Source organism: Cherax quadricarinatus, chromosome 85, assembly GCF_038502225.1.
Source record: "Cherax quadricarinatus isolate ZL_2023a chromosome 85, ASM3850222v1, whole genome shotgun sequence".
In the NCBI taxonomy this organism is placed as follows: Eukaryota; Metazoa; Arthropoda; class Malacostraca; order Decapoda; family Parastacidae; genus Cherax; species Cherax quadricarinatus.
The window spans coordinates 1,654,800-1,668,173 of NC_091376.1; the positions used below are offsets into that span (position 1 = coordinate 1,654,800).

A 13,374-nucleotide genomic window follows, 5' to 3' on the forward strand; every position below is an offset into this window, starting at 1 on the left:
CTGTATGTGGTTGCAGGGTGTTGAGTCAAAGCTCTGGCCCTGCCTCTTTGTTAATCGCTACTAGGTCCACTCTCCCTGTTCCAAGAACCTTATCGTATCTCTTCTTAAGGAAATGTATGGGTCCTGCCTCCACTACATCACTCTCCTGATTGTTCCACTTCCTGAGAACTATGATTGAAGAAATGCTTCCTAACATCTCTGACTCATCCGAGTTTTCATCTTCCATCTGTGCAACTTGTTGCTGTGTCCCATCTCTGAAACATTTTATCCCTGTCTACCTTCTCAATTCCTCTCGGTATTTTCTGTTGCTATCATATCCCTCCAATCCATCCTGTCTTCCAGTGTCGTCAGGCTAATTTCCCTTAATTCCTCGTCGTAGGGTGTACCCCTTAGCTTCGGGACTAGTGTCATTGCAAACCTTTGCACTTTCTCTAACACTTCTTGACGTGTTTGAGCAAATGTGGGTTCCATACTGATGCTGCATACTCCGATATGGGTCTCATGTACATGGTGTACATTGTCTTTAATGACTCCTTAAGTTAAATGTCGAATGCTGTTCTTATGTTTTCCAGGCGCATATATGCTGTAGCAGTTATTTGGTTAATGTGCACCTCAGGAGATGTGTTCGGTATGATGCTCACCCGAAGATCCTTTTCTTTGAGTGAGTTATGCAGCCTCTGACCTTCTATGCTGTACTCCGTTTGCAGTCTTCTTTGTCCTTTCCCAAATTTCATGACCTTGCACTTGTTGGGGTTAAACTCCAGGAGCCAATTGTTGGACCAGGCTTTCAGCCTGTCCAGATCTTCTAGTAGGCTTGCCTGATCCTCGACAACTTGTATTCTTCTGCCTCTTATGTCACTTCATTCACAAATACTAAAAACCTAGGACTGACCCTTGTGGAACCCCGCACGACACATGTACCCATTCTAACTTACGAACGCACGTTGTTGTATTCTGTGATCTATTTCCCTGCTAATCCTGCCTTCTCTAGCTTTTCCACCAGTCTCTTGTGGTACTGTGTCGAAAGCCTTTTAACAGTCCAAGAATATGAATTCTACCTATCCCCTCTCTCCTGTTTTACTTGTTTTTCCTTATTGTAGAACTCCAGTAGGTTTGTGATGCCGGATTTCCCTTTCCTGAAGCCAAGCTAGCTCGTGTATAAGCCCATCCCTTTCTAGGTGCATTACCACTTTTCTGATAATCTTTTCCATAACTTTATATACTATACATGTCAGCAACATGGGTCTATGCTTTAGTACTGTCTGTTTCCTTTCATAAAAATGGACTATGTTTGCTGTCTTCCACACCTCAGGCAGTTTTCCTGTTTCAATATAATTTTTGAAAATTATTTTACGTGGCACACACATTGCATCTGCTCCCTCTCTCAGAGCCCCCATAGCTCACCTAGCAGTTTCACCTCCTCGGTTGTATGCAGTGTGTCCAGCACTTGCTGATGCACCCTAATCCCTCAGTTTGCTGGCAGCCTCACTGTCTCCACTGTGAATATGTGGCATGCAAAGAGTATGTTACATTTTAATCAGAGTATGTCACTAGTTGCCTCCCAACCAGCGAACCGGGTGCTAATGGTTTAACGATCAATAAGGACCCTTTGTTAAATCGGTACCTTGGTTCATTGGTCAATCAAAGGCAAGCTTACCAAAGCGGAAACAACGTGGTTCACTTTAAGTCAGTCAGTCAAGTAAATCAGTCAGTCAAGTAAGTCAGTCAAGTAAATCAGTCAAGTAAGCCAGTCAATCAACTCAGTCAGTTATTCATCACATAAACTCATATATTTACCTCATTCTTTTAATTGCACAAAGTGAAGCTTCATTACGGTCATAGGTTATCTCTTGTCTAATATCTCTATTTTCTTTGTTAACTCAAAGACTTAAACACTTATACCTTTTTTTACCACTTTCAGCAATGCTGGTATGCCTACTGGATGACAAGATTGCTTGGCAGATGCAAGATATGGTAATTAAAATACAAACAAAAAATTCACAAACACTGCTACCTTTTAAGATAGAATGGAACTGAACACATATTCACGAAGGCTGGGATGGTGGTGGAGAGTGTGTTGGGGATGGCGGGATGTCTCCCCCGCTGACCCACAACAAGGTGGCAGCTTGAGCTGCGGAAATTTTTTCCACGCCCACAAACGGAACCGTATAAATTTAATTTTTCAAAGTGCTGTATAAAATTGTGCCGCAATTTCTCAATAGTGCAATAACCAAAAGTAGCAAATAAATCTGTGTAATATAATAATCTACTGCATACACGCACACACACACTCACACACACAAACACACACACACATACACCATACACAGGATACATACATAGCTTAAAGACGAGGTATGACAAAGCTCAGGAAGCAGAGAGAGAGAGAGAGAGAGAAAATAGTAGCAATCAGTGACGAGACGGGGCCAGGAGCTGAGTCTCGACCTCTGCAACCACAATTAGGTGAGTACAGTTAAGTGAGTACGAGTTAAATATACCATACGACGGAATGCATATTTCATAGCTGTACCTTGTCATACGATACACGGGAGAAAGTAAAGAGAATATCGTTGATGGGAAATACACCTTATGGTTTTCTTCAAATTATGTGCCTGTCAAATTTTCTTTTCGTGACGCACGAGTATGTACGTCAGAACGGGAATTTTCAGATATCAACTGAGTATATAAAGGGTCGGGTAGTCATGTTCTGGTACCACAGTCACTCGCTTTACTGCAAACATGACTGGTATCCTGCTGAAGACCTGCCTGCTGGGGGCCCTGGCCCTACTGCACTCAACTACAGTGTCAGCAGACATACCGAATCCTTGTGCATCAACTGGCATGAGTCCCTACGACTACAGCCAGGTCAGTATATTGGTGAAATAGTGTTCTGTAAACCATGAATGTCGTAGAAAGGCGACTAAAATGCCTGGAGCAAGAAGCTAATAACCTTTTCTCCTATATAAATTACTAAATATAGAAACAATAAAAACTTCACAAAACTTTTAAGCATTTTCTAAAAAATAAAAAGTACTATGCATTAAGTAGTTAAAAAATTGTAATCAGGGAAGACTATCCTAACTTCTGGCTTATGTCGAATCACATATAACTGTATCTTTAGCCTTTCACTTTACGTGCTTTTTTAATTTTTTACTTAAAGCATTACATTGTCCATTTGCGACATCTCTTGTCCCGTCTTTACAGGGCATGTATTAAATCTTTGTTCCTACAATCAGGCACTGTGCATGTCGTATGTATTCTACGAGGCTCAGCGGTCAGGCAAGCTCCCTGGAGATCAGCGCGTCACTTGGCGTGGCGACTCAGCTCTTAATGATGGCTCTGATGTGGGTCATGACCTGACTGGTGGCTACTACGATGGTATGAAGAAACATTCATTTTATGGTAAACATTTTGGAATGAAGATACACTGGCATTAATGTTTAAAAGCCAATTATAATTCCCATGCTTTTTCGTCTCCAGCTGGTGATCATGTGAAGTTTGGATTCCCGATGGCTTTCACGGCAACCATGCTGGCTTGGGGGCAAATTGACTTTGCAAATGGACACAGCAAAGCTGGTAAGTCTTGTTCTGAATATTTACTCTGCCAATTCTTGTTTGCCACCAACTAAACTGATGACTAAACAGTCACTAGAGTTTAGCTGACTTCAGTTAGTTTGTATAACTTATGTATTAACAGCAGTGTAGAATACTAGCTTATTTTACCTTTGGACTGGATTTTGAGAAGCTTACGATAATGTTGTCACCCTCAGGGCAGACATCATATGGTCATGCTGCTCTCAAATGGGCCACTGATTACTTCCTCAAAGCTCACACTGCCACTAACGAATTCTACGGTCAGGTGTGTATTTCACTCTGCAGTGATTTCTTTTACATTAGTGAATGGTTTTGTTTAGTACAGAGGTTGACGGGGCATTTGCCTAAGACCTGCCTCACTTTATTGTCCCTGACAAATTAAGAACATTAAAAGATAAAAGCATCACCCTTGCTGAGAGATGTTGTATCATATACTCACGTTCTTCAAATATATGCATTAGTTTTACTGAAATAAATGTTTCTGTAAAAACAACAGAACAGTTTTTGGCAAGTACAAAAAAAATTTTCCACTTTCCTCTTAGGGATTTTTGTTAAAACTACAACAACACTTGACTTTGATATGCGGATGTTAATTAGCTGTTAACTGAACAAGAATTTAATTTATTCTTTAAGGATAATTGTGGATACAAGGTTTCCGAAAAGCCCTATATACAGTTAGTTTATAATAATGTCAGTAATACAATTAGCTTATAGACAGACAATTTCTTGGAGCAAGTTAGTTGTTTGTATTATGTAAACAGTTGACAGCTGTAATAAAAATTCATAAGTCCATGTAACCACAACCCACATTATTAACCAATTCTCGAGTTACAGTAAATAACTCAATTGATCTGGCTTCAGGTGGGCGAAGGGAACACAGATCACGCTTACTGGGGACGTCCTGAGGATATGACCATGTCTCGACCTTCTTATAAGATTGACCAATCACGTCCAGGTTAGTTCTTCTCAGAAGTTCTTAATGTGACTTTATTTGAGAACAATTTATTGTTTTCTGTTATACTCGCATTTGCTGACCTGAAATGTACACTGATTAATCTTGATGCTGATTTAACACTAGTGATTGGTTACTGTCTCTCTCCTGTAGGAAGTGACTTGGCCGGTGAGACAGCCGCTGCTCTGGCTGCAGCATCCATTGTTTTCAAGGTAAGATAAGATAATGATTCGTGTGATAATGCTTTGTGAGAGCAAATTCTTAATTTCAGCTGATGGTTCTTAAACTCAGTCGTTGGTTTTTGTGGTTCTACATGAACGCTAATGGCATTCCTAATATCAGTGACACCATAATTGATAACATGCGATGGAACGGATGGGGTTTGAACATATGGCAAGTCTTAAAACTCCAGGCTAATGCGTTAATACGATTTCCCGAGTCATACCATAATTGAATTTAACACTTCAGTTGGTATTAAAATGCTTGAAAGTGAATCAGGGACTATCCCTAAGAATCCTGCTAAATGTCTAGAAATGAATGTGAATCGAAAATAATTGTTAAACCCTAACCGCAGTGTTCTTGGATCGTCCCATTTCATTAGTATCTTGTCACTTCGTGTATGTGTGATGATTCCTCTCCCCTCTAATCAATGCCTTGTACCACTTGAAATATTAGTTGAATTCTTTCACATTCAAGAGGTTGGTATTGTCACCTCATCCACTGTCTTGTGGTCTCAAAACTGTCAGCAGGCTGTAGAACGAGGGTTAAGAACATAAGAACATAAGAACATAAGAACGAAGGAACACTGCAGAAGGCCTACTGGCCCATGCGAGGCAGGTCCAAGTCCCTACCGGCTTAAGCCAATGCACCCAACCTAGTCAGGTCAGGTCATTGACTTAAGGGAGGAACACGGCAACCGACCTGTTAGCACAAGCTATCAGGTCCAACTCACACCCACCCACATCTACTCATGTATTTATCCAACCTATTTTTAAAGCTACACAACGTTCTGGCCTCTATAACTGTACTTGGGAGTTTGTTCCACTCATCCACAACTCTATTACCAAACCAGTACTTTCCTATATCCCTCCTGAATCTGAATTTTTCCAACTTAAAACCATTGCTGCGAGTCCTGTCTAGGCTAGATATTTTCAGCACACTATTTACATCCCCTTTATTTATTCCTGTCTTCCACTTATAAACCTCAATCATATCCCCCCTAATTCTACGTCTTTCTAGAGAGTGCAGTTTCAGGGCCCTTAGTCTATCCTCATAGGGAAGGTTTCTGATACATGGGATCATCTTTGTCATCCTCCTTTGTACATTTTCCAGAGAATTTATATCCATTCTGTAATACGGTGACCAAAACTGTGCAGCATAATCTAAATGAGGCCTAACCAAGGATGTATAGAGTTGAAGAACAACCTGAGGACTCCTATTATTTATGCTTCTTGATATGAAGCCAAGGATTCTATTAGCTTTATTGCGAACACTTATGCACTGTTGTCTTGGTTTCAGATTACTGCTAACCAGAACTCCTAAATCTTTTTCGCAATCCGTAATATTAAGATCTACATTATTTAGTTTATATGTGGCATGGTTATTGTCCTGTCCAACATTTAGAACTTTGCATTTGTCTATATTAAACTGCATCTGCCACTTCTCCGACCACTGCATCAGTCTATTCAAATCTTCCTGGAGTGCTCGAATGTCCTCGTCAGAATGAATTCGACGGCCTATTTTGGTGTCATCGGCAAACTTGCCGATGTCGCTCTTTATGCCCTCATCTATGTCGTTTATGTAGATTGTGAACAGCAGGGGGCCCAACACTGACCCCTGTGGAACACCGCTCGTGACGCTTCCCCACTCTGATTTCTCCCCATTTATGCAAACTCTCTGCTGCCTATTTGTCAACCATGCCTCTATCCAGGAAAAAATTTCTCCTCCTATTCCATGTGCTTTAATTTTCCTCAATAGTCTCTGATGTGGGACCCTGTCAAAAGCCTTACTGAAGTCCATATACACAATATCATATTCATTACCATGATCTGCCTCCTCAAATACCTTAGTGAAAAAAGTTAATAAATTCGTAAGGCAGGAACGCCCCTTTGTAAAACCATGCTGAGATTCGTTGATTAATTTATGCTTTTCAAGGTGGCTACGAACTGCCTCGGCAATTATTGATTCCATAAATTTTCCCACTATGGAGGTTAGGCTTATTGGTCTATAGTTCGAAGCTAAGGACCTGTCACCTGTTTTGAAAATAGGTATCACATTTGCCATTTTCCACTTATCTGGCACCATGCCAGTTTGTAGTGATATGTTGAAAAGATTAGCCAAAGGTGTGCTAAGCTCCTCTTTACATTCCTTTAGAACCCTTGCATACAGTTCATCAGGGCCTGGGGATTTGTTAGGTTTTAATTTATCTATTTGCCTAAGGACCATGTCACTTGTGACCCTAATAGTGCACAGTTTATTATCGTCCTGTTCTACATAATTTATCATTACTGGAATATCGCTGGTATCCTCCTGTGTAAAAACTGAGAGGAAGTATGTGTTAAAAATTCTACACATTTCCTTATCACTGTCAGTGAGCTGACCCGAGGAACTTTTGAGTGGGCCTATCTTGTCCCTGATCTTACTTCTGTATACCTGAAAGAATCCTTTTGGGTTAGTCTTCGATTCTCTTGCAACTTTAACCTCATAATCTCTATTTGCTTTTCTAATTCCCTTTTTTATTTCTCTCTTTAACTGAATATATCGATTTCTTAATTGCCCCTCTCCTCTTTTGATTTGCCTATATATGCCTCTCTTTTGACCAATCAGATAAATCACACCCAAAATTAGTTTTTCTCGGCCCTCGAGAAGCTGTAACCAAACAGATTCAGTGGCTGACGCTTCTAATTTAATATCTTGTCTAACACAACAATTTAAATTGTCTCTGACATACATCGCTACTCCACCACCTTTCCTGTTGACCCTGTCAGTGTGGAATAATTTATAGCCTTGTATGTGACATTCAGAGGGCATCTCTCTATCTTTCAGATTGAGCCAGGTCTCTGTTATAGCAATAATGTCTATGTTTCCTGCACTTGCAATTAATCTTAGCTCATCTATCTTATTTCTAACACTCCTGCTATTAGTATAGTAAACCTTAAGGGAGCTAGTCCCTTGCTGCCCTCTGCTGTCCCCCTTTGTTTGCTGACCTGTTCTATTGTCTTTATTTATAACTTCATGCTGAATGCCTTTTATACATTTACTGTTTCCAACCCTAGTGTTGCAACCTGCTTGTTTCCCACACACACCCATACCTCTATCTTCCATCAGTTTAAAATCATAGGCATTTCACCAATGGCCTTCTCAATCGAGTCTGCAAGTGCTACCACCCCTGCCCCAGAGAGATGAACCCCATCCCTTGCATACATATCATGTTTGCCATAAAAGTTGTTCCAGTTGTCAATGAATGGGATTGCAAGTTCCTTGCAGTATCTGTCTAGCCAGCAATTTACACCAATTGCCCTAGACAACCATTCATTTCCTACTCCCCTTCTAGGCAAGATGCTACATATGATTGGGATCCCTCCCTTAGACTTAATGAAATCTATAGCTGACCTGTACTTATCTAGCAGCTCTTCTCTCCTACCCTTCCCAATATCATTTCCACCAGCACTGAGACAGATAATGGGCTTGTTCCCATTACCTGACATGATATTATCCAGTCTGTTGACAATGTCCCCAACACCAGCTCCAGGGAAGCACACTCTATCTCTCATCTTCTTATTCCTATTACAAAAAGCACGATCAACATATCTTACCTGAGAGTCACCAACCACAAGAATGCGCTTACCTTCATTAGCAGGGGCAGTAGTACCCTTACCTTCACTGGCCACTGAAGTACATTCATCCTGGAGAACAGAGAAGCGATTTCCTACCTGTACAAATACTGTTTAAGGCGAGAGGAGAATGTAATTTTCAATTACTTGCGAACAAAAATATTTTGGGAGCCTCTATGAGTGTCAGTGATTTTTAACATGTATCCCTGTGGTAACAACAAGAATTCATCTTTCTTATTCTTCTGTATCACAATTTAAATTATTTCGCTACTGATAGTTTCCTCTGAAATTATATACACATTTTTATGGTGAAAACTACCCTCCCTCAATTATTCACATTTTCAGAGTTCGGACTCGTCCTACTCATCCCAAGTCCTGAGCGTAGCCAAGGAACTTTACGAATTCGCCGACCAACACCGCGATATCTACACAAATGCTATCACAGATGCCGCTAGCTTCTACAAGTAAGTATTGTTTATTTTATCATGATTTGCTCGTGACGGATGAATGTATAAAAAGCGTGAGGTTATGCTCGAGACCAGGCCAGTAACATTAATTGGTGGATAAAATGTATGAACATGGGTAGGTTACCCTCAAGACCAGGCCAATAACATTAGTTCATGTACATCAGACCAGAGCAGTAATATGAGCCAAAGAGCATGTACACTATGTAAATACCAAGAGGTAATAAGTACACGAGACAATATAACCATGTTTATCTTCAGCTCGTGGAGTGGGTATGGTGACGAGCTGGCCTGGGCCGCACTGTGGCTAGCAAGGGCAACTGGAGACAACTCCTACCTTGACCGAGCCAAGGGACATGTCAGTGAGTTCAACCTACTTGGAACTCCAAGTCAATTTGGTTGGGATGACAAGAAAGCTGGAGTACAGGTAAGCTTGTCTTTATCTAAAATTATATTAATTTTTTTTTTACAATACTGGAGCAAGACAAATAACCGCACATAGGATAAAGAAGCTTGTGGTAAGGTTTCAGTCAGGCTTGAAGCACTGACAAGTCACAGTATGACTTATCACTGGTAATAGTTGGACCGATACGTCGTCATAAACTTCTTTCTCCTATGTGCGAGTTATTTGTTGATGAATTAGACACATATGCAACTCTTGGGTATCTTTATTGAGGAAACGTTTCGCCACACAGTGGCTTCATCAGTCCATACGAAGGAGAAACTTGAAGAACAGGAGGAGAATGAGGTAATCAGTCCCTCAACCTTGAGTCGATGTGTTCAGTCCATCAATCTTGAATAGAATACGGCATATCAGCGGAGAAGCAGCTTATAAACCGTATGGCAGGAGAGGTGCAGCAGTCATAGGTCGTGTCACATTTGTTCAATGTGGAAGTAGGTCGTGCCACATTGAACAAATGTGACACGACCTATGACTGCTGCACCTCTCCTGCCATACGGTTTATAAGCTGCTTCTCCGCTGATATGCCGTATTCTATTCAAGATTGATGGACTGAACACATCGACTCAAGGTTGAGGGACTGATTACCTCATTCTCCTCCTGTTCTTCAAGTTTCTCCTTCGTATGGACTGATGAAGCCACTGTGTGGCGAAACATTTCCTCAATAAAGATACCCAAGAGTTGCATATGTGTCTAATTTATCAACATGTCGGTTCTCTGAACCATTCATCTACAAATCTGTCAGACACTGCAACTTCTTGGGATCTTAATACTTAGGAAATTCTTCGCTTGCCTAATTCTTGGGCACGACCTACTTCCACATTGAACAAATGTGACACGACCTATGACTGCTGCACCTCTCCTGCCATACGGTTTATAAGCTGCTTCTCCGCTGATATGCCGTATTCTATTCAAGATTGATGGACTGAACACATCGACTCAAGGTTGAGGGACTGATTACCTCATTCTCCTCCTGTTCTTCAATTTTCTCCTTCGTATGGACTGATGAAGCCACTGTGTGGCGAAACGTTTCCTCAATAAAGATACCCAAGAGTTGCGTATGTGTCTAATTTATCAACATGTCGGTTCTCTGAACCATTCATCTACGAGTTATTTGTGTTTTGTTGTAGTCACGGAATTGTGCGTTTTTATTATTTAACTGAGTACTGTTCTCTAACACCTTCAGGCACTCCTCGTACTGTTGGACGGATCATCCGAGTACACAAATGCTTTGAACCAGTTCCTGAACTTTGTGAGGAACCAAGCACCTTACACGCCTGAAGGCTTGGTATTCTTGGACGCCTGGGGCTCCAACCGTCACGCAGCTAATGTTGCATTCATCGCCCTCTATGTAAGTGTTCCATCACAACACTATTATTATATTCATTAAGATAAAGTAAGATCAAATTTCTTGGGATTTTAATCCCGGGGGTTAACCATCGAGGAAAACCCGAGTTATCGAGGAGTGTATTATTTAAACTGTTGTGTTCAACTCTTGCCCTCTAGGATGCCACCTCCAATAGTCAAGTCACACCCACGTACCTATTGACTGCTAGGTGACAGATTCAGCAGGTGTAAGGAAACATGCCCAACGTTTCCAGCCATGCTTGGGATTGAACCCTGGACACTCAAATGAGGGGAGTGCGTTGCCAACCGAGCTATGGGAGTGGAACTCGTTAGTTTGGAGAGAACTAAAGCAACAATGTTAAAATTTCTAACCACATAACTTATATCATTAAGCTGCCACAAGATACCTTAAAGCATTACCAATTTAAACACTTGTCAGTGACCAATCATTCTTATCATTTGTGTTATCTTTGGTAATTTACGCAAGTATGATAATGTACTTGTGTGTACCTGTACCTAACTCAGATATTACTACGCTGCCAAGCTGTCATTGGAGGATCTGTACTGCGTGATTTTGGGAAACAGTGAAATATTCTGTGAAGCATTGTAGCACCAGGACGGGAAAGAAGAAGTGTTGTATAACTTTTTACAATTCTTAACTTTATTTAGGTACAGGTACATAAATACTGTTACGTAAATTATCATACTTAGTAACATATGTGAATTGCCTTAGATAACCCCCGAGAAAGTGAGTTATTTCTATTTTTATATTGTTCTGATCATAATATTGGGAAATTTATCTTAATAAAAAAGTATTTGCAGTATATTTTTATTTATAAATTACAGGCGGCCAAGCTGGGTATTGACGCAGGAACCAACCAACAGTGGGCCAGGGGACAGATAGGTCAGCTCCTGGGAGACAACTCAAGATATCAATCCTTCGTTGTTGGCTTTGGTGTTAACCCTCCTACCAGACCTCACCACCGTTCCAGGTACACACATACACTCTAAAAATTTATTTTTATGAAACATTTCTTCGTTATCATTTGTTAATATTCAATCTACACTTTAATGACATTCATCACCAGCTATTTGTTATATTTTAAATCTAAAAAATATAACACTTTTTCAAAGGCTAAAAGTTGAAGCCGAGTTATTTCTAACAATCAGCTATGATTTTCAACATTAACTGCCTAACATAATATACAGATGATCAAGTATCAACATTAACTGCCTTACATACGATAAAGATGATTTTATAATGAGTTTACTCTCTCTCAGCTCGTGCCCCGACAGGCCAGCTGACTGCTCCAACGGTCTCACAAACTCCGGACCAAACCCACAAACCCTCTGGGGCGCCCTTGTTGGTGGACCAGCTCAGGTTAGTCACGGAAAATTATGTGATTACCTTCATACCAGTTACTGCCATTTGTTTCATTATTTAATGGTCCAAGTTGGACGATACGTCGTCCTTAATTTCATTCTCCTGTGTGCGGTCTTGAGTTTTGAGACTCTCTGATCACGGGTTCTAACCCCACCCGTGGTATGGTTAGTTCGGGTTATTTGTGTATTGTGTCTCGGTATGAATCAATAGCTAGGCCCCTCACGGACGTAGTAAATTACGATAGCACTTAAACATTCATAAAATTTATATTTGGTTGAGTTTGAGTGAGTTTGCTGTAAAACAGACCACCTTAAAGAATTTCGCTCACAAATTACCTTTGCATTCGGTACCAGAAACCACAAAACAGGTAATCTCTATGTAGGTAGAGATATAGGTACTCTTTAGATATTTTGTAAGTAAATTCTGAAGCTCATCTAAGTCCTTATACACAGCCCCCTAATACACAGCAGATATTAAACATAGTGTGGCACTCGTAATAAAGGGATCACCTCTTTCTACAGTGTTCATCAGCATAATATGTTTTTCCTACCCTAGGATGGCAGCTACAATGACGATCGCCAGGACTACCAGCACAACGAGGTAGCCTGCGACTACAACGCTGCTTACACTGGAGCTCTGGCTGCTTTGGTCGAACTCAGCTAAGCTTCTCGATTTGACATTCAACTCCTCCTGGTGAACTGACTTACGAGTTTGATTGTCTACCATCCTTATTTTGTTTCTTTTATTCAATATAATTGAGAAAGAAGTAATAAAAGCATGAGTATCCATTTGTTTTGTTATTTATCTCTCATCCACATTTATGTTTTGAAATGCATCTCGCACTACATCCACTCCCTTGGATTGAATTTGATTTACAACAGACGATGTGTGATCCCATATGGGTTTAATGCTTCTCCGTGAATTTAATAATACTTATCACTCACACACACACACACGTCGGGGCCAGGAGCTAAGACTCGACCCCTGCAAGCACAAATAGGTGAGTACACACAAACACACACACACACACACAGCAACCACCCAGGGAAGTACTACCGTCCTGCCAGATGACTGTGAAACAGAAACCTGTAACTGTTTTGCATGATGGTAGGATTGCTGGTTTCTTTTTCTGTCTCATAAACACGCTAGATAACAGGGATATCTTGCTACTCCTACTTACAATTTGGTCACACTTCACAGACACGCACATGCATATATATATATATACATACATCTCAAGAAACGACCAAGAGGTATGTCAGGAGCTCAACACAAGATTTAAAGAGGTATTTACAGTGGAAACCAGTAGGACTCCAAGAAATCAGAACAGGGGGGCACAC

The 13,374-nt window shown here is 40.7% G+C and overlaps 1 protein-coding gene across 1 annotated transcript; it reads left to right on the forward strand.

Moving 5' to 3' along the window:
* Positions 1-2,698: 2,698 nt before the first annotated feature.
* LOC128703139 (endoglucanase E-4) lies at positions 2,699-12,822 on the forward strand. The gene is made up of 12 exons (XM_070103242.1): positions 2,699-2,865; positions 3,237-3,378; positions 3,481-3,576; positions 3,771-3,859; positions 4,456-4,549; positions 4,700-4,758; positions 8,725-8,843; positions 9,105-9,270; positions 10,490-10,654; positions 11,497-11,642; positions 11,932-12,031; positions 12,590-12,822. The coding sequence occupies exons 1-12, from the start codon at positions 2,740-2,742 to the stop codon at positions 12,695-12,697; spliced, it is 1,410 nt and encodes a 469-aa protein (XP_069959343.1). The 5' UTR covers positions 2,699-2,739; the 3' UTR covers positions 12,698-12,822.
* Positions 12,823-13,374: the final 552 nt, after the last annotated feature.

Excerpts from the sequence above, each read along its gene's own strand:
- LOC128703139 (XM_070103242.1), top strand. The coding sequence starts at position 2,740 with ATGACTGGTATCCTGCTGAAGACCTGCCTGCTGGGGGCCCTGGCCCTA. Across the intron at positions 8,844-9,104 it reads GATGCCGCTAGCTTCTACAA|CTCGTGGAGTGGGTATGGTG; the intron begins GTAAGTATTGTT and ends GTTTATCTTCAG. Across the intron at positions 12,032-12,589 it reads TTGTTGGTGGACCAGCTCAG|GATGGCAGCTACAATGACGA; the intron begins GTTAGTCACGGA and ends TTCCTACCCTAG.